Source organism: Falco punctatus (assembly GCF_963210335.1).
Source record: "Falco punctatus genome assembly, chromosome: 12".
NCBI lineage: Eukaryota > Metazoa > Chordata > Aves > Falconiformes > Falconidae > Falco > Falco punctatus.
In genome coordinates, this window is record NC_137592.1 from 20,825,137 (window position 1) to 20,851,519 (window position 26,383).

At 37.5% G+C, this 26,383-nt stretch overlaps 1 protein-coding gene across 1 annotated transcript in view; it reads right to left on the minus strand.

Moving 5' to 3' along the window:
• Positions 1–26,383, minus strand: part of MTA3 (metastasis associated 1 family member 3) — a 140,200-nt gene that overhangs the window by 62,977 nt on the left and 50,840 nt on the right. Inside the window, exons 7-10 of the mRNA XM_080408572.1 lie at positions 24,496–24,598; positions 14,897–14,996; positions 10,284–10,472; positions 4,932–5,006 (exon numbers count right to left, since the gene is read on the minus strand). Coding sequence (XP_080264698.1) covers positions 4,932–5,006; positions 10,284–10,472; positions 14,897–14,996; positions 24,496–24,598 — 467 coding nt within the window. The remainder of the gene's footprint in view (positions 1–4,931; positions 5,007–10,283; positions 10,473–14,896; positions 14,997–24,495; positions 24,599–26,383) is intronic.

A 26,383-nucleotide genomic window follows, 5' to 3' on the forward strand; every position in this document is an offset into this window, starting at 1 on the left:
TGTAACTCAATACTTCTTGTGTGCTCTGTCAAGCCTGAGGCTAGTATTTTATTAGCAGTATCAGGAAGTGGAACAGTAAAGTCCACTGATTTTACTGACTTTCTAACTGACTGTTAGTAATAACTGAACATTTACTTCCATTAAGTGCCACTAAACCGCAGCCCAGGAACACAGCAGTAGCAGGACAGCTACACTACTACGATGATTATAAACTTACTAAATGATTACTTTCTTCACACTTGCAACAAACTCAAAACATGTTGCACTCAAGGTAGTATTACTAACTTGCAAAATGCCAAGTTGCTTTAGTTATTGCCATATATTATACAAGTAACTAAGACGGCATTTTTTCAGCAACAGCACAAGAAATACAGAATTAAAATATCTCCTGGTTATCTGAAATGTTTTGCCTATACAGAAAAGATAAGGCAAACAGATTATTTCCCCACTCTTCCTCCACTCAAGACCACTTCTGTTCACCTGGGGAGGGTGGGGAAGAGTTGGGAGAAAAGGGAGTTGAAACAAGATCAATAATTATTACAGAGAGGAAAAAAAAAAAGGGGCAGGGCATTGATATCCAGCAATAATAAATCCACACTACCTGCCTACTTCTCAAGATCCCCCCCTTTCTTCATCAGGTGTTCAAAATTCAGTCCTCCGTTTCTCCTACCACAGCCAGTTCTCTTCTCTGCTATACACCTATTTTCTGATACCCAATCTTTGCAAGGCTCACAATCCAGGAAGACATTTCCCACCTTGGGAAAAGTGCCATCAAAAGACCCTGCTCTGAGAGTCTCTTGTCTGAGCCGTGAGGCAAGTGACAGGGTTCATCAGCTTTACTGGTCGAGTAGCTTGAGTAAGCCTCCTCATGTAAACCGCTGCTCCTTTCCACTTCAGAAAGTTGCCTCTGCGCCATCCATCACCATAACTCATTTATAAAAACTGCACCTTTGAGGAGCAATCTATGACAAGTAAGACTCCTAAGCACTCCACGCCACCAAAAATTAATTCCCATGCAATATAAGAGCCCTTTTCAATTTATTTCCAAGACAGTTTTTTTTTATTATTATTATTTAAACAGGTTTTTGCTGTACACAGATTCCTAGTTGTGTTCAGAGTTACAGAAGTGACTTCTATTGATACATCTGGCGCAGCTGCAATCTTTCCCCCGCACCAGGCTTGGCATCACTGCACTACCTTCAACGGGCCCACAGCAATAATGCAAACATGGTATGCTCTGCCTGCTTAAGCTGCTTAAGTCGGTTTTCACAAGAGCGAGAGGAAAGAACAGCAACGTGCTCCAAGTCTCATAAACAGATAGGGGGTTTAATCTGAGATCATTACAGTGAGCTCTTTCTGCGTAACAGCCTCAGGCCACAGGCTTTCCACAACTGTGTCATTTTCCTTTTCATACTATACCCAACAACACAGAATTTGTTTTCAAACTGAAAATGCATGTGAGACTGCAGGTCAGCAGGTAACGTGTTCCACAGAGGTTCATAACAAGCCAGTCCCATTCCACAAGAAGTATGAACAAATCTCACTGCACACCTAGCAAGATCATCGGAGCAGGAGAAAATCTCAACAAAGGGGAAAAAAATTAGGAAAGTAGCCTTGAAGCACTGTCGAAATGTAGAGGCATTTGTAGGAAGTTGTATTAAGCCCTGATGGCAGTGTCAGCAAGAAGTGACTATACACATTAATTAAATTCTAGCATACTTTTAGTACTGGCACGGGGGTTGTAAGGAATGCAATTTTAGCAATTGCTTTCCTCCTGAAATGCTGAAGTGAATGATTTAGTGCCCCCTCCAAAATAATAACTCAATGCCATTTCAGTATAAACTATATTTTTATGCACTAAAACTGTGGTTAACGTTGCTCTCTAAAAGCAACAGAAAATGTCACAGCTTGAATTCACACTGACCTGTCAACTTTCAAGTACTGAGAAAGAAGAAAGGATGCAGAAACAAAACTGTCAATAAACAGCTGCCATTTCTGAGATGAAACCTCTGCCTCTTGAAATTTAGAGGATGAAAACTGGTAAACTGTAAAGGTTGGAAGTCAAAATTGAAACCATTTAGACAAGAAACAAAGCACCAGTTAACAATAAGGGTAATAAATCACTGAAGGAATGTAACAAAGAGAGCTGACGTTTTTCCTGAAGAAAAACTTACACTGATCTTAAACTAACTATTTTAAACAAGTCTTACAGACTGCATTGTAGGGAGGTCAAGCTACACTAACCCAGCTTTTCACCTGGGCTCCACCACTTTTAGTCAGCCACCCTTGAAACTGAATGTTACTTGTTTTTAAGAACTTTTGTTATGAATATAAATTGACAAATATCCCAAGAAATGACCATTTCCCTACATCAGTACTGTTTTCCACAGTGGAAGAACATAAATGAGAGGGAAGTGTAATACATTGTTGTAGTACAGTAATTTAGCCATCCTTACGTATGTTCTCCCTTTTTCTGTTGCAAAGACTCAGTAAAAGTGTTTTTCATTGAATCAGATTTTAAGGCGAACGCTACAGATGATGAGAACACATTTCATCGCGCGGAATCAGCCACCTGGCCTTCCTCAAACACTACATAATGTAGTGCTCACAAGAAGTGCCACATCACCAAGAAGGATTGATTACCCAAGGCCTGAGCCAGTTTTGCTAGGCAGGTTCAGCACAGACCAGGAGCTTTAGCGTATCTATTCTCCTTCACCTTGACTTGAAGGGAACACACTCTGAAGGCGAGGTGGCAGCAATCTCTCCGCCGCCATTAAGTCACCACCTCTAGCTACCAAGCAAGAACCACCCTCAGTGGCAATTATGACAAGGAAATCTTTCTTATATCTCACACAATGCAGCCAATTCACACAAAGAAATAAAGATAATTAAAGAGCAAATCTGCATATTAAATTACACCAATCTAGAATTCAGAGACTGTATTTTCTGCGTAAGATTCAAGTTTGTACATTGACTCTTTTGTCTTCCCATTCCCCCAAACTGCCCTATCCCTCAGGCATGGTATCTAGAGAAGAACGACTCAAATTCCCACTTTCTTATTGAACTTATTTTCTCCCTGAAATGCATTCAGTTATCACAGCTTGTTCTGGTGGGGAAAAAAAGCCCTACAAGTATCATTTTTACCAAACTGTATGATTTCCACTCTTCCAGAACAAACTAAACAAGGGCAGGATGAAGTTCCGATCTCGTTAGGAAGGATTAAAGAAGGGTTAACCAGGATAACAATGAGGTATCTGGCCTACCCTGGTTTTGTTGTTGACGACCGTATGCATGACCCTGAAAGAACACATCTAAAGCATTCAATCCTGTCGTGTACTGCCGTGTTCTGGGTTTGGATGTTGTAAGTTTACTTAGTTACAAGTAAAACACAGGCGTTCAAGTTGTAAGTAACCATAAGGCCTATGTGTTTTTCTTGTATATGAGGCTAAAAAGCTAATCCTGCAACACCCAAACTCAACACACCACCGTACACCTTCATCACTGTAGCAAAGAATCATAACAAAGCCCTAGACAGCTTTAGAAAGGGAGTCTTAAGTCTTTTGCCAACCACTCCAGAGCAAGTTATTTTAAAAAAATGTCACAGGCAACAAAATCAGTCTCTGAGCAACCTAAAAGTGTTGACAAAAGTCAATTTCTGTTTCAATTTCAAAAACTTCAATTCCGTTTCAAAACTCCATGGCTTTCAGTATCAATAAGATCTTTTTATCCGATTCTTCAAGATCATCCATTGCCCAATCATTAAGAGCTGACAAACAGCACAGCAAATCTCTGTTGGCAATACCTGTCTAGGAACAAGATTACAGTGCAAAGAAAGTGTTGAAAGTGAAATCAATGGCGATGACTCAAAAAAACCATGCCTTTATACACTGCATATTATTTTCTATTTGTATTATGCATAGAACTAAAGGGTTCTAGTGATAGTCCAAGATGCTACTTCATGGTAAAAGACGCTTCCCTTACTTTCCATACCCTAACAAGATGTAGAAAAGCTTTCAACATCATACATAACATACATACGCTAACAATATGATGTAGAAAAACTTTCAAATAAACCACAACAACCTGAAGCCATCATCCTTCTGACACATGCTAACAAAATCTGGAACGGTTCCAAAGATCCCGCTAACAATACAGCTGAAATCATTACAGCATAAAACTTATTTTCAACCTGCTGTACATAACATCACCACTAATTATGCAGCAAGTAAAGGAGCTACAAACTTAAATGTTAAATCATAAATTAAAATGGATTATTTTAAAATATTTTATATATCCCAAGAAGTAAATATATAAAAGAGTGCAATATATAAGAAACACCAACACTGAAATTTTGCCTAAATCCGCTTAAAATATCCCACACTGGTACCCAATTATCATCTTGCCATGTTTCTGCTCCAGAGCAACCCAAACAATTGGATATTCAAACAAAAGGATTAACATGCCCACTGTATGCAGAATGTTCTCAATTTTGTTTTTAAATCCTGGTAATGCCAAAGTCATGTTTTATCATGGAGTATCAATAAAAAGTTCGTAACATTAGCAGCCTCTTTTAACATAACATAATTCTTCCTTTTCTTTCAGTCCCATGCACCGCTTCACAGCCTAAAGCATCTGCCCTGCAGCCCATTCCCTTCTTATCCCACACTGCAGTAGGAACCAGGAATGTGTGCTAAAACCCAGCACAGAATACAAGAGCTTAAACAGCTCTTCACAGCCAGGTGATGTACAGTAGGCATCAGATGATCTGACAATGCACCCTGTGAACAGCACAAAAACATTGGTCTACAGCCCAAGATATTACCACAGGCCTCCCACCGTACTTAAGAACACCAACAGCTTTTTATGCTTTAACACTTCAGGCACTTTAAGAACATCATGGACTGATTCATGCTGAAATACCATTAAATTACCTGCTGCACATATCTGTCAGTAGTTTTCCACATGTAATAATACTCAACGATGCTAGTCAGTGACTTCCAAGGGAGCTGAAAAACATTTGTTACACATTAAAGCGGTGCCAAGAAATTGCAATGTCCACATCTTACTAAACATGTTAAAATCAAGTACAGCTGATACACAAATACTAAAATGTGAATGTATTAAATAGCAACATTAAAATCCATCTGCAAATTATTATTAATACACAACCTCTCCTTATAGTTAACAAGGATGCAGAATTACAACAATATTACACATCCAAGCCCAAATGTAATTTATTCTGTCATATGATTAAACAAAATGATGAAAAACGAATCCAGATTTCCATCAGGAAACACAAAAGGTAATATCTCTATTGTAAAGCGTATCAGATGGAGAAAAACATCAGGACTGAAATAAATTATCTTGCCAAGACTGTGTTCAAAATGTCACAAAAATTTTACTCTTAAAAAATACAATGGTTACTGTACTTAGTTCAGTTTTTTCAAGTCCTGTAGCAACTCAGCCGCTCATACAATGCCACTGGTTTTGCATAAACCTCCACACTCTCTTGACCATTAAACAAGAAACAAAAGGATGCTAGGGACAAGTGCTACCCTGAGCAACAAGAGTGACACTGACAATGAATATTTCACAAAAATCTCTGTACAAACTCAGGGCAAGTGATGATGATGATAATTATTTTGGGTGCACATGCTCATTAGTAAAATAAAAATGTATTAGCTTAAGTTTAGGGGATAAAATTAAGCATACAGCAGACATTTTTAATTACTACCAAGCAATTTATTTAACTCCATATATTCTTTCTATAATTTCTTTCAGAATTCACGCATTTTTTATTGATAACCTGGAAACATGCTACTATTTTGTGCATGGTATTCTCTAGAGGTATGCATTAACGCAAGTAATTCTCTGCTTTCCAGAAATAAGGATGATTTTTAGGAAGTCCCAGAAAATACAAATGTGAAACTTATCTTTCCAACCTTACTCACTCCACTTTGGGGCTTTCTGCATGTCTTAAGCCAAACAAAGAAGTTCCTGAACCTTTAATTACACTCCCAGAACAACAGAGGAACACCTTACCAAGCTGCCTCTCCCTGCATGCAGGAGCTCACAGCCAGTTTTTCGTGCTGCTTGCTTACAGACCCAGGGGAACTGAGCCTGGCTCCCACCTCTGCCTTTCAGGAGCTGGGATTCAGGTCCAGACTCAGCTGTGAATTCTTCCTCAGGCAGAGCAGCACAGTGTGTAAATCCCTGTCCATTTGCATTTAATTAAAAAGTAGCAGTGTAACAAACGCGTAAGCTGACGTTCTGATAACCAGCAACACAATAACACAATTCACTTTACTAAAATCCTTTTACTTCCTTAGGTAAATTATGCCTTAAGAGAAATCTGCCCAGGAAAAGGCCAGTGATGGGAACATGTGTTTGGTGTGAGGTGACAGATGAGCTGCTTCTCAGTCTCTAGGCTCATATTCGTCCTGGCATCCAGATGAAACAGTCACCCCAACTACCTGCTGTTGTCAAGAAGTACATTTTAGCATCTCTGTATTTATTTTCCCCTCCCACACACTTATTAACACATTCATGCTACAGATCACGTTTGCCATTTCTCTAGAAAATAATCTCTTAACTATGATTGTGACACCAGTATGTTCATTCACTCAGTAGGCATCTACTATTAAAGACAGACAATTAAGGGGCTTGGACTGGATAACCATAAGCCTTTTACACTTCGATTCATAACCCAGATAACCAGTTTGACAGACAGAGTATGAATACCTTGTATGCACTTAAATGACAAAACACTGTAGAGGCATGTGAATTTTCCAGAGGTTGCTCTGAACTGCCAGAGAAGCTGTGCACAGCCACAGGATAATGTACTGTCATTACCACATTCTATTAAATGCTAATTGAGAGAAGTAAAAATGACCATCAGAGTGACATTTTTGTAGGAGAAAATCAGCAAAGAGATGTCAGCAGTACAAAAACAGGGACAAGGGCATTTTTGGTTTCTTTAGTTTCTTCAGGGTAAAAATGGACCGCTCAGATCAGAGCAGCAAGAAAAACTTAGGATTATAAAGTATTTTGAAATGAACACGTTAAATTACAGGCATGTTTGCACAATTTCCTGCAGTTGGAAAAATGCTGCTTCTGTTTTCCATAAACTGTTCAAGACTGATTCCCAAGGCCTTTCATGCCATATTTGAGATATAACAGTTATAAATTTGTGAAAACTGTGGATAATGGAAAGCTAAGAATTAACAAGCATAACAGCCCTCTCTTACCATGAGGAAAATAGTTAATAGCTGGAAAACATAAATAGTCAGTTGTCTTCTATTCTACTGTCCTGGGATGTGAAGCAATTCAAGTACATCAAGTAAATTCAATTAACTTAAAAAGTTTAGCTTAATTAGGATTCATACAGGTTCTTAAAAGACAGCAGCATCTCAACAAATGAGCTCCTATAAGCTGATGAAAATGATTATTCAAAGGTTACACTGGTAATTTGGTAACAAATGAGCTTCTCCCGTCTATTAAAAAAAAGGGGGAACTCCTTTATACCATTTAATTTGTAATAATTTTCTTGCTTGCTAATATTAAATGTTTACAGCTTAATGCTGGAGCTGTATATGGAAAGTCAAATAATGCCAGTTCTTGTTAATTGCTGGAAAAGTAAATGAGCCTGCCCTTTACAAACTATCACATAAGGGCTTCAATCGCAGCTGCCGTGTCTTGCAAATCCAGGCTGACTCAAAAAGCCAACTCCTCTGGCATCTAATGACTCAAGCAAGGTACTACCACACTTCTGCTTCAGGACACTGCTACCAACACTTTCTGCCATGCAACATGACAGTGTTGCCTGTGCTGTGTGACTGCTTAGGTTCCGTCTCAGGCACCAAGGGATTTAATTTTATAATCAGATCCGATGTGGAGACTTGAACGAGTTTGCATCTGCACTACCAGTTCATTAGCTTCTATGTCAGTGCTTACACAACGCATATGAGAGTCCTTACTTTTCTATGACTCGCCACTGAACAGAGGGATGATAACAGATAAATGCATTCTCATGGAAAATCACTGCTTAAGTGCTACACATTTATACCTACCTTACCTTGCAAGAAACTTTTCACACATCAACAATGCAAATCTTGAGGGACTATTTTAGATGATTACTTAAAACCAAATGTTTGTTTCAAATCCCTGTACTTTTAAGAAGGCTACACAGCAAGTGAGAACACATAAGTTTTACTCTAGAGAAATTAAGATATCCCAAGATTATACAATGATTAATATAATTGAAAGATTGCAAATTACATTGAGTTAGATCAAGATTCTGTGCACTGTTACCAATGTCATATAAATTTATATGTGAAATAGATGTTCTTCTAATGATGCTTTAAAAATGACATGCTGCTTTTCCAAAGGTAAAAAAAGTGACTTAGGATAGAGAACATCCCTGCTTTAACTAAATGGGTTTATTAATAATAAATAATTTTAAGATAATAATTAATTAGGACCCCACATCCATTTCTGCAGCACTGACTCATCATCAGCGTGCCCTGAGTAGGCTACGAAACCATACCCCTAGATCTGTGTGTGTCTCTCTCATTTTGGGAGGAGGGTAAACGAAAATACCTGTGATTTGGGAAGGAAGATTCTGTGAAAGAGGGAAGGTATCAGGACTCTACCTGATAAATCTGAACATTTTAAACAGCTTCTGCTAGACTCACCCAATTATCTAGCATCTGAACATTACAAATTCAGAAGCGACTCCTGCAACACATTATTCCACTGTATCACTTTAATGTGTGCATATCAACAGAATTACGTGTTACATAACAGAGCAATTATACAGAAAAGATAACTATTATATAAATAACAAAGACAAGACTTAGGTATACTTAGTCACAAATTGTGTTGGGACTCATATTGTAAACAGCCAATAAAATCTGTTTACATGCTTAAGGCATTTCGTAAAGCCAAATACTATGTTTTAGGAAACATTTAGTTAAAAGACATAGCTACTAAACTATTGTCCAATTGCAGCTGAGGGGCATTTATCTATATGAGAAATAATAAGGAGTTAGTTTACAATAGGATTTTCAGTTCTAAAACACCATAAAATCTTTTTTTCCAATCCTGTTTTCTTGAATTTAACAAGATATTCCATCCATGATGTAACTTTCAACCTTTGTGATGACTGCCATGAACATTTTCTCCCTTAGGAATTGCAAAATTAAGCACACAGATATAATACACCTGTTAAAATGTCAGCTCTTCAGAAAAACAATAGCCCTCCCTTCCCACCTTCATTCAATTATGTGTTTCATTTCAGAACTGTGAAAGTGAGGGAAAGACAGCTTAGCTCAGTGCCAAGCCTCCTCCCACTGTCCTACACTCTTATTTAGAAGGACTTCTACCTTTACCATACAGTACCATTTTCCCTTCACACAGATTATTAATGAACTTCGGCAAAGAAAAGAAAATAAATCTGAGCTCTCAGAGTCAAGCAGAATGAGATTGCTGTGAAAATGTTTCAATCAACTTCAGTCTTAAATAAGGGAATTCCTTTGGCTCAAACCCTAACCTTTTCACAAAGCCCAACTTTAACTTAGTACAAGAGGAAATCTTTTTCCTTGAAAGAAGCTCTCCAAGAAACGTGCAAAAAAATTTCCAGACCTGCAGAACTAGCAATCAGTGTTAGAATCAATTTCATTTCATTACCCTGCATTAGAAATCAGCAAATTACAGCTTTGCCGCCCCATAGTCTGATACTTCAGTACCAAAATCAGTGGAGTTAGAACATATTGGAAAACATTTTCTTTACTTTTCAGAAGTGACAAAATACCCAATATGTCAAAATAACTCCCAGTAGTGCACTTTAAAAGCTATGAGAACATAGACTTCGCACTGCTCACCATAGAAGCAAATCCCAGCTTTCCAAAAATATTCAGGGGAATCAGCCACATAGCTGCTAATGAATTTCATTAGAAATTGTGGAAAAGTTCCGTAAAGTTGTCGCAACTTCCCCAGATGCTTGTAAAATCCTTGTAAAAATCCTTTTCAAAACACATTGGCATGAGACATCCTACCTGGTATTAGACCATGAAAGATTCTCTTCTGTCAATATCTTTCCAAAGAATGGCACCGAACAAGAAAGCATAGTGACTTTCAGCCAGGTAAAATGTATATGTATGTTAATTAGATGTATCACCTACACACACTTCCCCCTCTAGCTTATCTTCCAAACCTACAGAAAGCAGTTATGTCTACCCATGTGAAAACACAGTAATGCAGAAGTGTGCTACTTTTGTACTTACAAAGTCTTGTCGAATGTCATTGAAGTCCTTGCCATACTTTTCCAATGCCTCTTCAAATAAACTAGCCTCTGATGCTGACCACTCTTCCATTTCATCTCTACACAAGACAGGCCCTCCAAGTGGCACTAGAACACTGATGGCACTGCTCAAATCGTAGTTGTGCTTATGCAGTGTATCCATTGCATGAAACTAGCGAGGAGAAAATAAAAACCATGTTTAAATAGACAGTAGTCCATTTCAGTTAATACAAATTCAATGTAGTATTTTCTAGAAGCTATTCAAGAAGCCTCAACTAATGCTAAATTTATAATCTATATTGATATCATAGGTTTTCTGCTGTGGAACATCAGGAAAATAAATTGTTTCTTACTTAATTTGGGAATGAGAAACATACAAGAAGCCTTTCTGATTCAGCATCCCAAAAGACCCCATCATCACAATCATAAATTGTTGTGCTGAAGGAGGTATTAAGAGGTATAAAGTGCAATAATGCATGTGACCGTGTAACATCAGTCTCCTACCCATTTGTCCCACCACAGTGATGAGCTGTAACTGTAGCACTCAATCTCTCAGACAGCCCTAAACTCATCTTTATGAAGGGGACACCTGAAACCTTTCAAGGAAAGAACACTCTTGCATTATGTGTCAGTGTAGCCCTTGCAGAGCAATTGCAGTTGAGCTCCCATACACAAATGTACTGCAAATAATGAAACCTCCTTGTCTTTTCCCACCTCCTATGAGCGGCTCAAGTCTTTCTCCAGCTTTCTGTATAACTCTTTGAAAGCTATCAAGCACAAGATTCTTGAACTGTTTCATCTGCAAGAAGTAATGTCACTATTATCACACATGATGTCGTTTTACTTCTGTTTCAAGTCAAATTCACCAGCTGTGAGAAAAAGCCACGGTTAAAATGAAGTATTCTGATACGGAAACATGTAACATAATGTCTAAATCCACAATCTCTAGATCAGAGAATGTCCAATGAAACCATTGTCACTGTTTATCATTCAGACAATGAGGGAACCAGGCCTAGAGACCGAACTCTTATTGTTTATGTGCTGCCAAGGCTTAACTCTTTGTTGAAATTGCAGCCCTTGTGGAGAAGCAGTAGATGTATTTTCTGACCAGGTGCTAAATCCGGATCTATTCACTGGTACAAACTTTCTTAAAAAAGACAAAATAAATTAATAAATCTGGATCTTGCTTTTACCTTATGTTTATTTTTCCATCTGTAATAAACAGATTCCAAAAAGCAGTATTTGATATTACTGAAGAAAATATAACGTAACGAACTCTGTGGATAAATACTGTCTTCACTGAGCTGTTCTGTGACCGCAGACCACTAACAAGTTCCCATGATAACAACTCTTTGCTTTCCGTAGGCTTGTTAAACTCACTCACTCCTGAGAACCTCCTTTTTATCTGCTTCACCCAAGGATGACAGGACTGCAAGAAACAACTAGTGCATACCTGATACCTAAGGAGCAAGAGGCTGGGAAGACCTGGCATTGCCTTTCCCAAACAGGAGCTTGAAGAACAGAGGAAGAACCACCCTTCTGTAAGAACTCTTGCCCTGAGCTTACTGTCCAGCACAGACAAGGGGTGCCACCAGAGGAAATGTATTAGCCACACAGATGGAGGGAACTTCAAGGCCAAAATGAAGCAGAAAAAGGAAGAAACTATCCACCAAAAGCTAAGGAAAGGTTGCATGGAGCTGGGAAGAAAGAGAATGACAGGGCATGCTGCAAACAAGCTGTAACATACAGTTCCCAAATCAGCTGCAATTTCAATAGTCAGTTAAATTAACTATACTGAACCGCCTCCCAGCAAAGCACTCAAACTGGAATCAGTACAGATTCTATAATTCAGTAATATTTTAAGCATGTTTATCTTAGGAGCCACATATACGGAAGTCTAATAAAAATCATTAAAATGACATCATTCAAAATGCAAAGGAAAAACCTGTTCATACTTTTCATTTTGAAGAGACATCCAACACCAGATTTACATCCTTACAGTAAAGTAGCACGGGCTCTCCCAAACAAGCCCACCAAAAGGAGCCAGCGATTCCATCAACCTGTTTTTCTTTAATGGCTCCCATCATCAGCGCATGCACTAAGCAATGTTTAGGAATCTGAACACAAGGAAAGTCTTCCCAGTTTCTTTCTCTTCTCAGAGATTAATTTTCATTATGAAATAAACCACTGCCTCTGAGAAGGTCAGAAATGCAAGTTTCAGTTGGTTGGTTGTCTCACAAGTCTTTATTGCTGTAAGAAAATAACATTTACTGTCACATAAGAAGGTAAACACACATTGTTTCATGTCTTTCAGTAGGGTTGGTAGTTTCCTGCCTTGTCTCATTACCTTCCCCATGTTTCCGAAATAAGGAAGCCTGAAAGCAGCCTCTCACTGTTAAGGTGCAAGATCTCCCTAATGTGTACATCCACCCTGAATTTAAGTCATGTTTATAACCTCTGCATTTATTGTTGGGGTTTGGGTTTTTTGCGGGTATTTTTTTTTTTATTATCAGTCTGTCTATTGTCATCTCTAATTGAAACAACTACTTAGAAATACCGGAAAGCCACAGGTGTGGTGTACAGAAAGCCCATTAGTAGCACTTCAGGTGCAAGGGTTATCTGCCTTGCATTAACAATACCAACAGTATTATTTTCTTAGTGCTATGCACCTACATTCATCCCAAAGCATAAATGATACACACCACAAATTCTACAAACGTCTGTACTAACTTTAACTGCTGCTCAAAATATGCTCCCAATTAACATGGGAACGTCTGAAAGAGTAACTACTATAACGACAAATATGTCTTTTCTTAACTTAGAAGGAAGCATATTGCCAAAGACCAAAAGAGAAGGGTTTTAAAAAGCTGACAGGGTAGGAAAATGAGATCAGGCAGACACAGTAATTAAACTGGGGTGGCTCCCCTGGTGCCTCATTGTAAGATATGCCTTTCATTAAGTGTAATGGAACTTAATGGATCATTTGCAATGGAGAAACATTTATACAGCACTCAAACACTAAATGTATCCCTTTATTAGCAGCACTGCATATACACTTCCAAACAAGAAGAAATTGCTATAAGGATGAATGTATTAATCACTGAATACAGTAAGAAGGACGTGTAGTGTGTGGGACTTGTTAGAAATCCTTAATCCAATGAAATCTTAATAAAATCAAAAATGTTAAAGAATTATTTTGATGGAAAAAGTAAAGCATTTCATGTGAACAGAATCGTGTTAAGGTCATTATCAGCAAGAGTGAAACAGAAGGCTCATTTTGAGGATTACTGAAAACACTGTATCTTGCCACTGCCTTTACTATACTACTGTAGTCCAAGCTACATTAGTTTCCTATTTAATAGCCTTTGAGTACAGTGCAAAACGTAAGAAATAAAATATTTTTACCATCATACTAATGAATATAATTTATCTGGACTACAAAAGCTGCCCTGCTGAATCACACCAGGCAGCCATCTAGCCAAGCATTCTCTGACAGCAGCACCAAGGGATGTTACTTGGAGAAAATATGTAGGTAAACCTAACCAGAATCTGAATTCAATTCCCATTTCATTCATCAGCATCTACAAACCCTGGGAATCAAGAATGCTAGATGGCACACCTCTCTCCATACTCCTCAGTACCCATTTATGGACCCATGGTCCATAATTTCTCTAACCCCTTTTTTTCAACCTGTTGATGCTGTCTGTTCCCACAAAATTTTGTGTGACAATTCCAGGGGCTCTCTAGCCACTTTATAAGGCAGTACCTTAGCTATTTGAAACTGATCTGTTCGTTTCATCAAGTGTTCTCTAGTTCAAATACTCAAGTATCCAATGAATAGCAGATCTGTTTTAGCTTTAACTATCACCTTCATGATCCTGTACACAAATACTTAATACACAGAAACTGCTGATGTCTTTGGAAAACTAAGTCAAACTTGATTCTACAAAACAGTAAGATTATTTTTTTTGCTCTTATAGTACTCCTGGCACACTTTTATTACTGTAGTATATCTCATCATCTCAGCCAATATGAATGTTCAGAGACAAACCTCTGGTCTGTAACTGATATTTTTTTAACTTTCTCTAAAAGATGCAGCTGCTTACGTTACAGTGAATACTTTAACAAACTAAGGAAAGATCCTTGGTATAATATTCTTCAAAAAGTTGCTTACAGAGTCAGGCTGCTTATCCTTTAGAAAACTGACTGACACACACATCTAGTAAGTACAAAATATTACCTAAACAGTTTTCAATCAGCTTTATTACCACACACTTCACATCACAATATTCATCAGCTATACAGAATGAATCCTTATACAGTATGTATTATCTACTCTGCTGTGCAAATTGTTACATACGAAGATACTGTATTTAAATAGATTTCAGCTAAAGTCAAGTGACTTACATAACCATTACAAGGGCAACGTCAATAAACTTATGGAAAACACGGGATTATCTACCAATACACACATACACTGCGCACACAGGTATCCAAAGGAAAACGGCTATCCGGAGGACAGGGACTCCCGAGTAACAGGTACTGTTGAATTCACAGGTACAAAAAAAGTTGTAGGGTTTTTAAAAAGCCACCTACCAGTGTGATGTCTCGGGAAGCAGCAGCTGCACTCATGTGTAGACTAGGTTGCCTGACAGAACTGCTGCAGTCCAATGCTCGAGCAAACGTCCCAACCGCACTACAACAAGAGCAACAGCAGACAATAAATACACAGGAAGATATAACCTCTTTTTTATTATCAGACTACCTATAAAAGTCACATACTGTTACTCTTAAGATTTCAGATCTTTACTAACAAGGGAAAAATTGATAAAGACAAATCACGACACACTGCAGTAAAAACTTTGATCTTCTCCCACAAAAGTAACAACCAAAAAGAACAGCACAGAAGCAAAAGATACTCAGAGAATTCTAATGTACCAACTTTTTCATGTATCGATTTTTTATTAATTATGAAATCAAAGATCCTACTCAGTTTGGGTTTTACAGCTGCGACTATTATTAAGAATCCACAACACCGTTTAACAGATTACAATACAAATAGAAAATGGGGTTCACCACGTTCCCATAAGGAAATTAATAACATTTTATTTACTTCAATACTGCATGCACTTCCATTAGTGAGGCAAAGAAAGCACATTATCTTAGTCTAAGGTACCTCCAAAATCATATTTTTGTCACAGGTTTTAAGTAATAATGAAAAAAATGGATTTCTCAACCTACTTAATAAAAGCATTCCAGCATTATTGAAATGGGCATGTTTCTCTCCAAATCTTTACCTGTTTTTTCCCCCCACTTTTGTTGATGAATTATACATGGCAATTACTATACTCACCAGAGCAACAAAAGGGAATAGAGATGGAAAATTAGCATGATAGTGACTGCTTTAAACTGCAAACTTTTCTTGGAAGCATATCCATATACCATGCACAGTGAAGGGAGAGATGTGTAAGAAACATTGACTGGGCTCAACATATCACACAGGAAATGAGCAAAGATGCAGCAACACGTGAGAAAGATTATTAATTAATAGAACAGAAGTTGTTCCAGTACCTGGAGTTGCATAATGACCCTTGAGGTACATTATGTCACCATGACATTAGAAAAAAATTTGTTTGTTGCAGTTATGACATGATGTAAGTCCTTCTAAATTCAAAGACTCAATTATTCACGTAACCTTTTTAATACGGTGTAAGCCGCTGGATTAAAGGCTGGAGCCTCACTCAGCAACTACACTCCAAACAACTTTTAAGTGCAGAATTACACCAATGAGGAATGTCATTGACAGAGACCAACACACTGGAAGTGTCACATTACTGTGTACTATAAACCCAATATTCAACCATAATGTAATGCAGATCAAGGGTTTAACTCACTAAGTTGTATTATTGATCATGGAGAAACTGGTAGTAACATGTTACTACAATTTTATCTTGAATCTCAAAACATTTAATACTGAATGCAAGTTTCAGTACTTGCTGCCAAAAACTTAAAAGACACAGCTAAGATTTAACAGCAGTGATTCACACACGCCAGATACTAACTACTTAAATTTCTAAAGGCTGTGGAATAAATGTTATACTCAAACATTGTTACACATCCTTTGCTCCCTCTTTGCAGAGATGGCAAATACGTACCAAGAACACACACAAATATTCTATTTTCTTTTTTTAAAAAAAGGTTTGGCAGTACATAAAACAGTATTTGTCCACAAATCAGTCCCAAGAATAAGGCCCTATTGTGAACACATTTCCTGATAGTCAGTCAACCCCTTTAAACATGTTGGCATTGATAAGGGGTGTAGCTAAACAGTCTTTCCTGTGATCCTTCTGTCACTACTGTTCAAACCAGCAAAGCAGCATGCGGCATGACTGAATTTCCCTTCTGCTGCTACCTACTGGCTTCTTATCTTCCTCTTGCATAATTAACACTATTTTCTTTTGACTGTATGCTATGAAAATTACAGAGTATGTTCTCACAGTCACTCTCTCGCACATCAAACTTTTTAGGCTGACTTCAAGAGCCCAAGAGTATGTGAATTATGTTGCCTAGCATGTAAAGTCAAAATTAAGACACTTGAAATAAGCTTAGCTGTATAGTGTAAGTGGTAAAGAGGAAAGAATTGATACACTAGTTGATATTGATTGCAGTTGTGTACAGAGTAGGAGAGGATCACAACCATCAGAGAAATGCTGTGTGGCAGTGCAGGATACGTGAGTGCAAAACAAATAAGATTTACTATAAAATGCAGGCAGTGTGCCTCCCCCCCCCCCCTTTTTTTTTTTTTTTTTTTTTTTTTTTCAGGGGGGCCAGACCAGGGGCATGTGTGTCTACAGCTGTACTTGAGATGAACATAATTTCCAGTTCACCTTTTCCTGGAAACTTTTGAAAAACAGTAATTTTTTCAGAGAATCCAAATACGTGTAGGAATGCTAAAGCATTTGGCTGTTAAGTAGTAAATAGTATCAAAACTTGAGAGTGATATACAGTGCCCTGTATAATCTAGCCATGTAATCCAAATCAAAATTAGTATTAATTTCAGAATCATTAAAATACCTTAAATTTTATGTTTTTCCATTTAAAATACAGCCATGAGGAAAATATTTATACAAAGGTCAAACATTTCCTTTGTCATTTTTCCTTGCATGATTATTTTGCTAATAATACCAAAGAATTATTTTTAAAATATTATGAAGAAAAAAGTAACTAACCAATGCCTGTTTCCAGAAGACACACTAACGTCTGCACCTACCTGCTACCAAAATAAGACAGTGTTAAGCCAACACAGGCTGAAGTCAGACTCTAGTTACCCATTTTTTCTTTTTAAACAGACATCTTTAAGGTGAATTTCCCATTAAGTTGGCAGAACCCTAAGAATAACTGTAAATATTTAACTGAAACTGTATTTAATTCAATAATAATAAACACATTAAAAAAATGTACTTAGTAAGCTAATCACAAATTAGTCATTCAATGAGTAATTAAAGTACTGAGACTTCAAACACAAACCACCACTCCCCACACCTGCCAAAATAAGCTACAGCCAAAAGGCACACAGACAGTGAATTACACAGGTGGCAGAGAGATGGACAAGATAAACAATTGGCATTATCAGCAGAGAGATCACCCTCTGCACAGGCTGTATTAGCAAGCAGGTATAAAAGCTTTAAGGGTTAGACCAAATGATCCAGTGTTACCTTAGTCAGGTTCTCCTTGTTTTAATTTTCTTAAAAGACCAGAACCAAAAATATTGTCTCAAAGACTTAGAATAGATTTCAGCTGACAACCGTAGAAACATAAATCAAGATAATTCAGTGCCAGGACTGAAGACAATGGAATAAATCTACAAATTCAGTAAAACTCAACAACATCTGTGTCCAAAAAACCCTGACAGTGAGCTCTCCAGGGATGAAGCAGCTCATCATCCTTTTGCTGTGCCTGTACACCCTACATTTGGGCAAACCTTCAGATTAAGTACTGAATGCAGAAAATACATTGTTCCACATTTCTTATAGCTCAGGTCTAAGACATTAAAGGAAGTAACTATTTGAATTTTTGCGTAAGGTTAGTATTAGTGGTAGCCAATGAAATTGCGAAGCAGTAAAAGCAAGAGACTGTCACAACACATTTCTAAAGATCCAACTGCTCATCAGAAACTAGTTCTGAAACGGGACATTATTTACCAAAGAAAATACGGAACCACAGCAACTATGCATCAGGATGAAAACAGCCACTGGTTTCCCCAGTAGCAACAGCAGTCCAGCATCAAATCAGGGCTGGAAAGTTCTGGATCCAGACCAGTAACTCAATTTTCTTCTCCCCTGCATTCTCAAAAATCCAGCTGAGACAGAGATCCTTTTTAATCCGAGGATGTATATTTTAAAATTGTTCACTTTTATGCATGCTGTTTCGGTGATAACTGTAGTGGGTATACTTTGGACAAATCTGTTCAAAGTGAGCCACCTCTGCATATATACAAATCTGCAAATACACAATTTTCCTCACGTATTCGCAAACTAATGAATGAGACCTACACCTCACCTCAGAGTTAACGTTTCCGAGGGAAATAATTAAGTGGATCTTTGGTGGTTTCCTGTTTATTAGGAAAGCTCTTTGTTTCCCTTATTACATCAATGTTCCCCTTTACTGTGAGTTGGGAATGGTCGTGAAAGACGACCTCTTAGACTATCAGTAACAGCATTTTACAAAGAGCCAATTAACACCTGATTGCTCCTTAAAAAATTCGTAATACTTAAAATCTTGGAAAGAAGAAGAAAAAAAAATCTTCTTCAGTGGAGATATGTCACCAGCACATTATTAATTAAATTTGGAAAATACCCCTGAGATTTTTACTACTGGATAATGCAAAATCTGACATGAAGAACATATTCAAAATAAAATGATGCAGTTCCAGAAGACACATTTTCCTTGCATTCCTAAGCAACTGCCTGTACATTGCTATGCTCCGTTATTATCACTTCAGATATTTACAGTGCAAAGGGAGATGACATGATAAACACAAAAAGTCACCTGCCATGACTTTTTCTCTGACAGACTCTCAAGGTTAGGGTAGGGAGTGGCATTACATACAATGTTCCCCACACACCACAACTAACCTTCAGTTTCATTACTAAATGACATGGAACATATATGAAATCTTTATTATTCAACAGAAATAGAATCTGATACATACAAGTAATTAATTCACAGGGTATGATTTAAGCGATCATCTGTATACCATCCTGCAATTTCACAGTCACAGAGGAGATTTATAGCCCCCAAAAAGCAGGTCCATGAAAACGCTCCTGCATAAAATTTTTCTTTATAATACAATAGATCACAATTCATAAAAAAATATGCAAAAAAGAAATTCAGCTCCAAGTCTGAATTACTTCTTTTCAAATTAATTTGCTGAAGAAGAAATACAGCATCACAAAATGCACAAAGGAATAAACATGTATTGGCCAAGCATGACAGACAGGCAGAAATGTAGTATTTTTGATATTCCTAGTAAACTTGATGTGAAATATTTTTCCTTTTTACTGCCAAACCATCTGCCTACTATTAGATGCTGTATTTCATCTTGCCAGCAAACATCTAGTTTTGCAAGTGCAGCATTAGCATCAAGATTTTTCACAATCTTTACTGCATAATTTTATGATGCAATTCTGCCATAAAGTTTCACTACCTTTTTAATGACTCACATTCCTCTTACTTCTCACCACCCAAAGAGATCCAGAAGCACAGTACTACTGAAGCTTTCAAACCAGTGACATTTATGTATTTATGTCATTGATGAGCTTTGGGAGTCCTGTCTCCTGCCACTGACTACACTGAATTATCTGGCAAGAATGGAGTATTACTATTTGAGCACACTTTTGTGTTTTTACTTATTGTTCTCAGTTGATGAGTATTCTTTTCCTCGGTATAATAAAAGACACATTGCCTGTTGAAGATGCATCGTGTTCCTTTCCTCGCTCTAGAATAAATTTGTGTAACAAATACATCTCCAGATATACCAATATACCATAAGCACTTATAACTAAATCAAGAGTAACCAACAGAAAACGAATATAACCACTGTCTTAGAGAAAATGATAAACTGGGAACAACACAGGAAGGATCAAGCTCTAATTCAAAATGACTAACATGCAATTTTCCATTCTCCCGTGATTTTACATCAAAAAATAAGAACGCATTCAAATGAAAAGAAGTTATATTAGCCACAGGTATGCAATGCCATTTTAATATCAAAGAAATGAAAGAACAAAATTTTAAGGTAGAGATGCAATGCTTTAAGGCTATTTTAATTAGGCTTTCAAATGCTGGTTTAGCTGGAAATAAGTTGAGACCACAAATGTCTGGAAAACAGCGTGATTTAGAGATATTCCTTCCAGAAGACTATGCTGATAATGTAGTTAGATGCAGCAGAATAAAAGAACTAAGTTGTTAACTGTTTCACTGCATCATACAGTGCGGAAACAGAACTACAACGTACCAAAAATGTATCATGTAATGAATTAGCAGATAGAAAGAAAACAGAAGTAGGGGGAATAAAAAAAAAAGGGGGGGGGGGGGAGGTGGGGGCAGGGAGGGGCTCAGGTCTAAAAGGTCTAAAGCTTTCAGCACCTGTCCACACTGGTGCCCACAACTCCTAACCACATCTCAGTCTGGTCAGGACCCTTTTCAACTCCTTAACAAACTAAAAAAAAAAAAAAAAAAAAAAAAGACACACCTATTATGTCTATTATACACACAATAGGAAAGCTTCCATTTCCTAATACTATGCAACTTGGAATAGTTAGAAAGAGAACATGAGATCTCGTAAGGAAATGAAATGCTCCTTGTATATTAGGAATGACAGAGACTGATGACTGGAGAAAACAGGGTGCATCAATATCAGTGTTTTGGTTCAAATCAGGGATGGAGCTTCAAAACAATGGTCCCCAGCATCTTTATCTACTGCACTTTAACCAACATCAAACGGCATCTTGTAGCATGCAAACTGGACTTCTGTTCAGTTCAACGGTAGTTCCACATACTCATAGGTATTTAGTCCACAGGACCAGGATAAAGTTAGCCTAAAACCAGAACTGCTCAAAATGTGCACGCTGTGGATGCTAGGTCCCCAGCACCACACACTGCAATTCTACAAATACTGTACTATTTGCTAACATGGGGAGATCCAAAACTGATGTTGCAGCTTCTCAGAGTCCTGTTCTTTGAAGCTAGTAGACACAGAACTGTTGCCAATATACACAAGAGAACAAAAACTGGTTGATTAAGCTGTTTTGAGTGGAGTAGAAAATGGTGTTGGAATTGCCAGTGAGTGACAGCGAAGTACCCAAAAGAACAACTCAAAACCAGAATACATTAGTCTGATGCCTCAAGCTTTCCTAACAGATGCTTTTGCTAACTCAAGCAAAAGCCCTTGCCCAAAGTATGCTTCAGTAATAGCAACGAAGTACTTTAAAAACTTGTAATTCCACAGAGTCAAAAGCAAGACTACTTAGGGAGCTCAAGGTTAAGGATCCTTCCACTCAAGTACTGTTTTTTTCCCCAAAGATCTCCATAGATTTTTCTGGCATTGCTACCTCCAGTTTCTGGACTGGACAGGCGTACTCTACTAATTTATATCTAGCAAATTACTGCATACTAGGGCTTACTGACAGGCCCGGACTGCCCAAGCAAATATATATAAACCTAGAAAAAAGGCCCCTCGTTCCTGAGACAGTAAACAAACCTTGTAAGACTGGGAAACCTACATGCCCGAGGACAAATATAAATGTTCTTGCAAACAGACAACACAAACAGAAAAAGAGAGTATTTAAACACCTTCTAAAAAACCAACAGAGAGCACCTGTGTGATTGAAAAAGCTAAAGCCTAGAAGGAAAAAAGCAATTTTTCCTTCAACCAGAGCAGACTGAAAAAACTGAGAAGGAATACTCGATGCCTTTGATGCAGCGTGTGAAAAGGACCACATGAAAATGCTTTTACAATTTCAAACAAAGATAGCATACACACACTTAACCAAGAATCACATACAGGAAAGCATTTAGGAAAAAGTTCCTATTGTCAGAATTTCAAATTTGCAAAACTGAACATAACCAGAGCAATACCATTCTCACTAGAAACCCAGCAGGCACAGCCAATGCCCAGTGAACTGCAGTTAGGCCACAGCAGAGCTATCTTCTGTGTCTGTAAGCACAGTTTACCAGACCATAATACCAACTCCACTGTTACTCAAGCAGCATTTACAGGTCCAATACAATGACAGCCTTCACCTGCAAGCAGACAACGTACTAAGTTTAAAGCTGCCACAATCATCACTGGAGAACTTTCTCCACAAATTCGTGAAAAATCTATTTCAAAAGCACTTAATGCAACAGAAACGTTACCTTGCAGCCTGCAAATACAAGTACATAGGAAGCTGGAAATAGTTTCTGTCAGTTCAAAAGCAGCTTAAAAGATGGAGTTTTGTGGAAGAACATCAATAAAGTGGTACGTGAACAACACCTGATTACAGCTAGTCATTAGTGATTGCCTCCCACAGGACGTTGGAGAGTTACAGTTAGTCAACTATAACCAAGACCCATTCCCACCACAACAGAAACCTCCTCTACAGGCATTCATCAACTTGTAGACAAATGTAGTCTTGGTCAGGGTACAGCACTGCAAAGGATGTTTTAATGTGAACAGGGGAGAAGAATTTTTTTCTCTACAAATTTCATTTTTTTTCTGTCACTTCCCAGTAGACCACTTACTGGCACACTCCTCTGGGAACATTTTCAGCTTCGCAGTATACTACTTCAGCTCCCCAGAGTGGCTGCAAAATGGGGAGTGGAGGGATGCAAAGGCAAAGAATGAACTCTTCAAAAATGCATGCAATCTTCATGCACATAGTTTTTTAGGGTACCCCATAACCAAATGATGATGTCTGCCCATACATGTCCAGGTATTATATTGCTGGTGATAGAAGTAGTTCTATTTTCTGGGCTCTGTTCTACAGAGCACGCACCAGGCATTGTGATCTTCTGAACAGATGCACATTAACACCCTCTGGCTTATGTGGAAATTCAACAGGGGCAGGCAATTTTTGCTACTGTATAGAAAGGATACAGCACTCAAGATAGGGGAGAAAGAAGAAACCCAGGTGGATCAGCATCTGAATTGTAAAACAATAAATTGGCAACCTATTTCACCATACATATAAAGATAGAAAACGTAAAGCAACTTCTCTATTTCCTTCCTGAAATGCTTTGTTCAAAGGGAGAAAGAATAAAAAACAAAACTGGAAACAATGTAAAAGGATTATATGCCTGAGAAGATTTGAGACTGCGCTTTGCAACCAGGTTACAAGAAGTACAGGAGATGGAGTGAATCAGGATAAAATCCCTACATTAGCTGCGATTAACAGTTCTCTGCATCAATAGAACAGTACCTTTGTATTATATTCGGAAGTATGAATCACAGGACAGGTGAAACAGACCGTATCTTATGAGTATAAACGTGTCCTTTAGTAAGTATAGAGTTTTGAAAGCTGGTGGTGTTGGTTTGGGGTTTTTTTACGTAGAGAAATAATTTTTAAAGGTATTTATGAATATCAAGGGCTTTGATGTTCCTCATAAATCTGCATAATCATATGTTAATTTATAAAATTGAACTGACCAGGGTTTTTTCCACTAATGAAAAGCATCACTTCAAAACTTTTATTTCAACATTCATCCAAAATAATTGCACTGTATATTATTCAGCTTATATGCAAATTGGCCAAGTTCTGCATCTGTTTCATTTGTTAACATTTTACTTCTACTCTTAACTTTTATTTTACACTATAAAATTCCAAGTACTATAATACAAGACTGAAATATTAGCACTGAAATCGTGTTTCATTGACTGTGAGGGGACAACAGACGGATGTCTACATTTAAAGTATCCAATTCTACTATAACCTGAAATATAGGGAATGTGACATTATTCCAAAACTCTTTTTCTCTCTTCTGTAATGTTACCTTCAAGAAATATGCAGAAGGCTATGGTCTGATTTTCTCTTTTAGCTAACTGTGAGAAAGAGAAGGGCTCACAAAATGGCAAACGAGTAACGCGATATAGGGGAATAAATAGTCAGTAGGAAAAGGAAAAGGAATTTTTTTTTATTAGAGGATTTTAATCTTACCGTGCTACAACTAAAAACTGGTCAATCTGACGGTCAGTAAGGGGGCTATCTGGATCCCATACTTTTACTTCCAGCTTTGCCTGTTCTCTGTCATCTAATTCTCCTGTCAAAAGGTAGATGGGACAAAACACTTATTACTCACAATGTTTTTCTCTGTGTATTTCTTGTACTATGTTTAAGAGAGACATTGTACATTTTTAAAAACACACACACACAGAGTACTTAACAATCAGCAGTTATCCATTTAAATTCCAAAATACAGCATCAGTAAAATACATTATCTTCCCTTGACAACAGCGTTTCAAGTTAAGGAGGTATTCTTAGGAGGCGCAGTATTAAAGAACTTTAATAAAATGTGATTATAAACTTGAAACCATAACCTAAGCAACCAGTGGTTTCTTTAAATTGCTTCTCAACTATATCAAAGTTACCGTTTCACTTAAGCCATACTAAAATCAATTTTACACTTAACCAGCTTTAGCAATTAAATTCTATCCAATTTGTATTCTATGCCCCCAAAACAAAAATCATAAAAAAAAATACTGCCTACTACAGTTAATTATTTTTTCACCTCTTGCTCTTAGCCACTACATTATCTGTATTGTTAACACAAATCATACTATTAAAATTGGTATGTATGTTGACTAGTTATATCCTCTTATAAAATAATATATAAGGCTACAGCACAAGAAAGTTACTATATACTACATCATCATTTCCCAACTTCATTTGTCTGAACGGAACAATTTGTGTACATGCACCTGGCTGAAACAATGGTGGCGGTTTCCAAAATTTAAATTGTTCTGTGTTCATTACTACATGAGTATGGCATTTGTACTGTTTGGAAGAACAGTGAAGTGTGAAGACACTACAATGATTCATGTTTATACAGAAGCCTAAATCTTGTCTTTACTACACCAGTAACTTCTACTGCAAAATGAGAAACATTACAAAGGCACCACATATTCTACTAGTAGAGAAGATTTACCTGTGGAATGTGGCCAACACATTTGTGGCAACAATGTATGACAACAGCAAAGTTATACCAAGGAACGACAATGAGTTTTTTAGAATATAAGCATGTTCTTCCTTCAGTGAATATGTGAAAAATTCCAGCATTTAGTTGGCTGCCGGTACCTGTCTCTGACTTTTATGAGCTACTACAAGAATACAAATCTGTTCTCAAATACAGCCATTCCATTTCCTTTGAAAATCTAGGCTGTGTAGGTACCTCTCTGAGCACACAGAAGATCATTTTATCTGTACTTGTTAAAACTTCGTGAAAACAGCAAGTCTATAAACATGCACAGTTATCATCAAGGCATGAAATAACCTGTACACTTGAAAGAGTCTGGAAGCAGACTGCAAACCAAACACTGGCTCTTCCAAAATCTGATCATATATGGTGAGTCTCTCTAGCACATTCATTCTGGAAGGAAATGAGAATGTGGTATATATTTATCCTTACCAAATACACAAGTTAGAACTGCACCATGCTGCCTGGCTAATGTTTTAGGAACAAATTTCACAGTCACATTCTCAGAAAAACCCAGTAAGCTACTTTCTTCTGATACACAGGCAATAAAGAATTCCCTGCCTAATGGGACTTCTACTTAAGCTAATTCAAATCCAGTACTAGAGACAAACTGTTAATTTCTGGCAGCCTTGAGGACGACTTTAGGTCTGTAAACTTATTTAACGGACTACACAACTGTCAATACATTAATTTTTTCTATCTGTGACAGACACATTGTGGGTCATGTTCTACATTTTACAATCCATCTCCGAGCACCTAATTTCAATTTGTTAATATATAGTTTTTAAGTATCTTTAATGTTAGTTAACTATTTCAGACATCATATCCTGGAAATCATAACAATACTCAGGC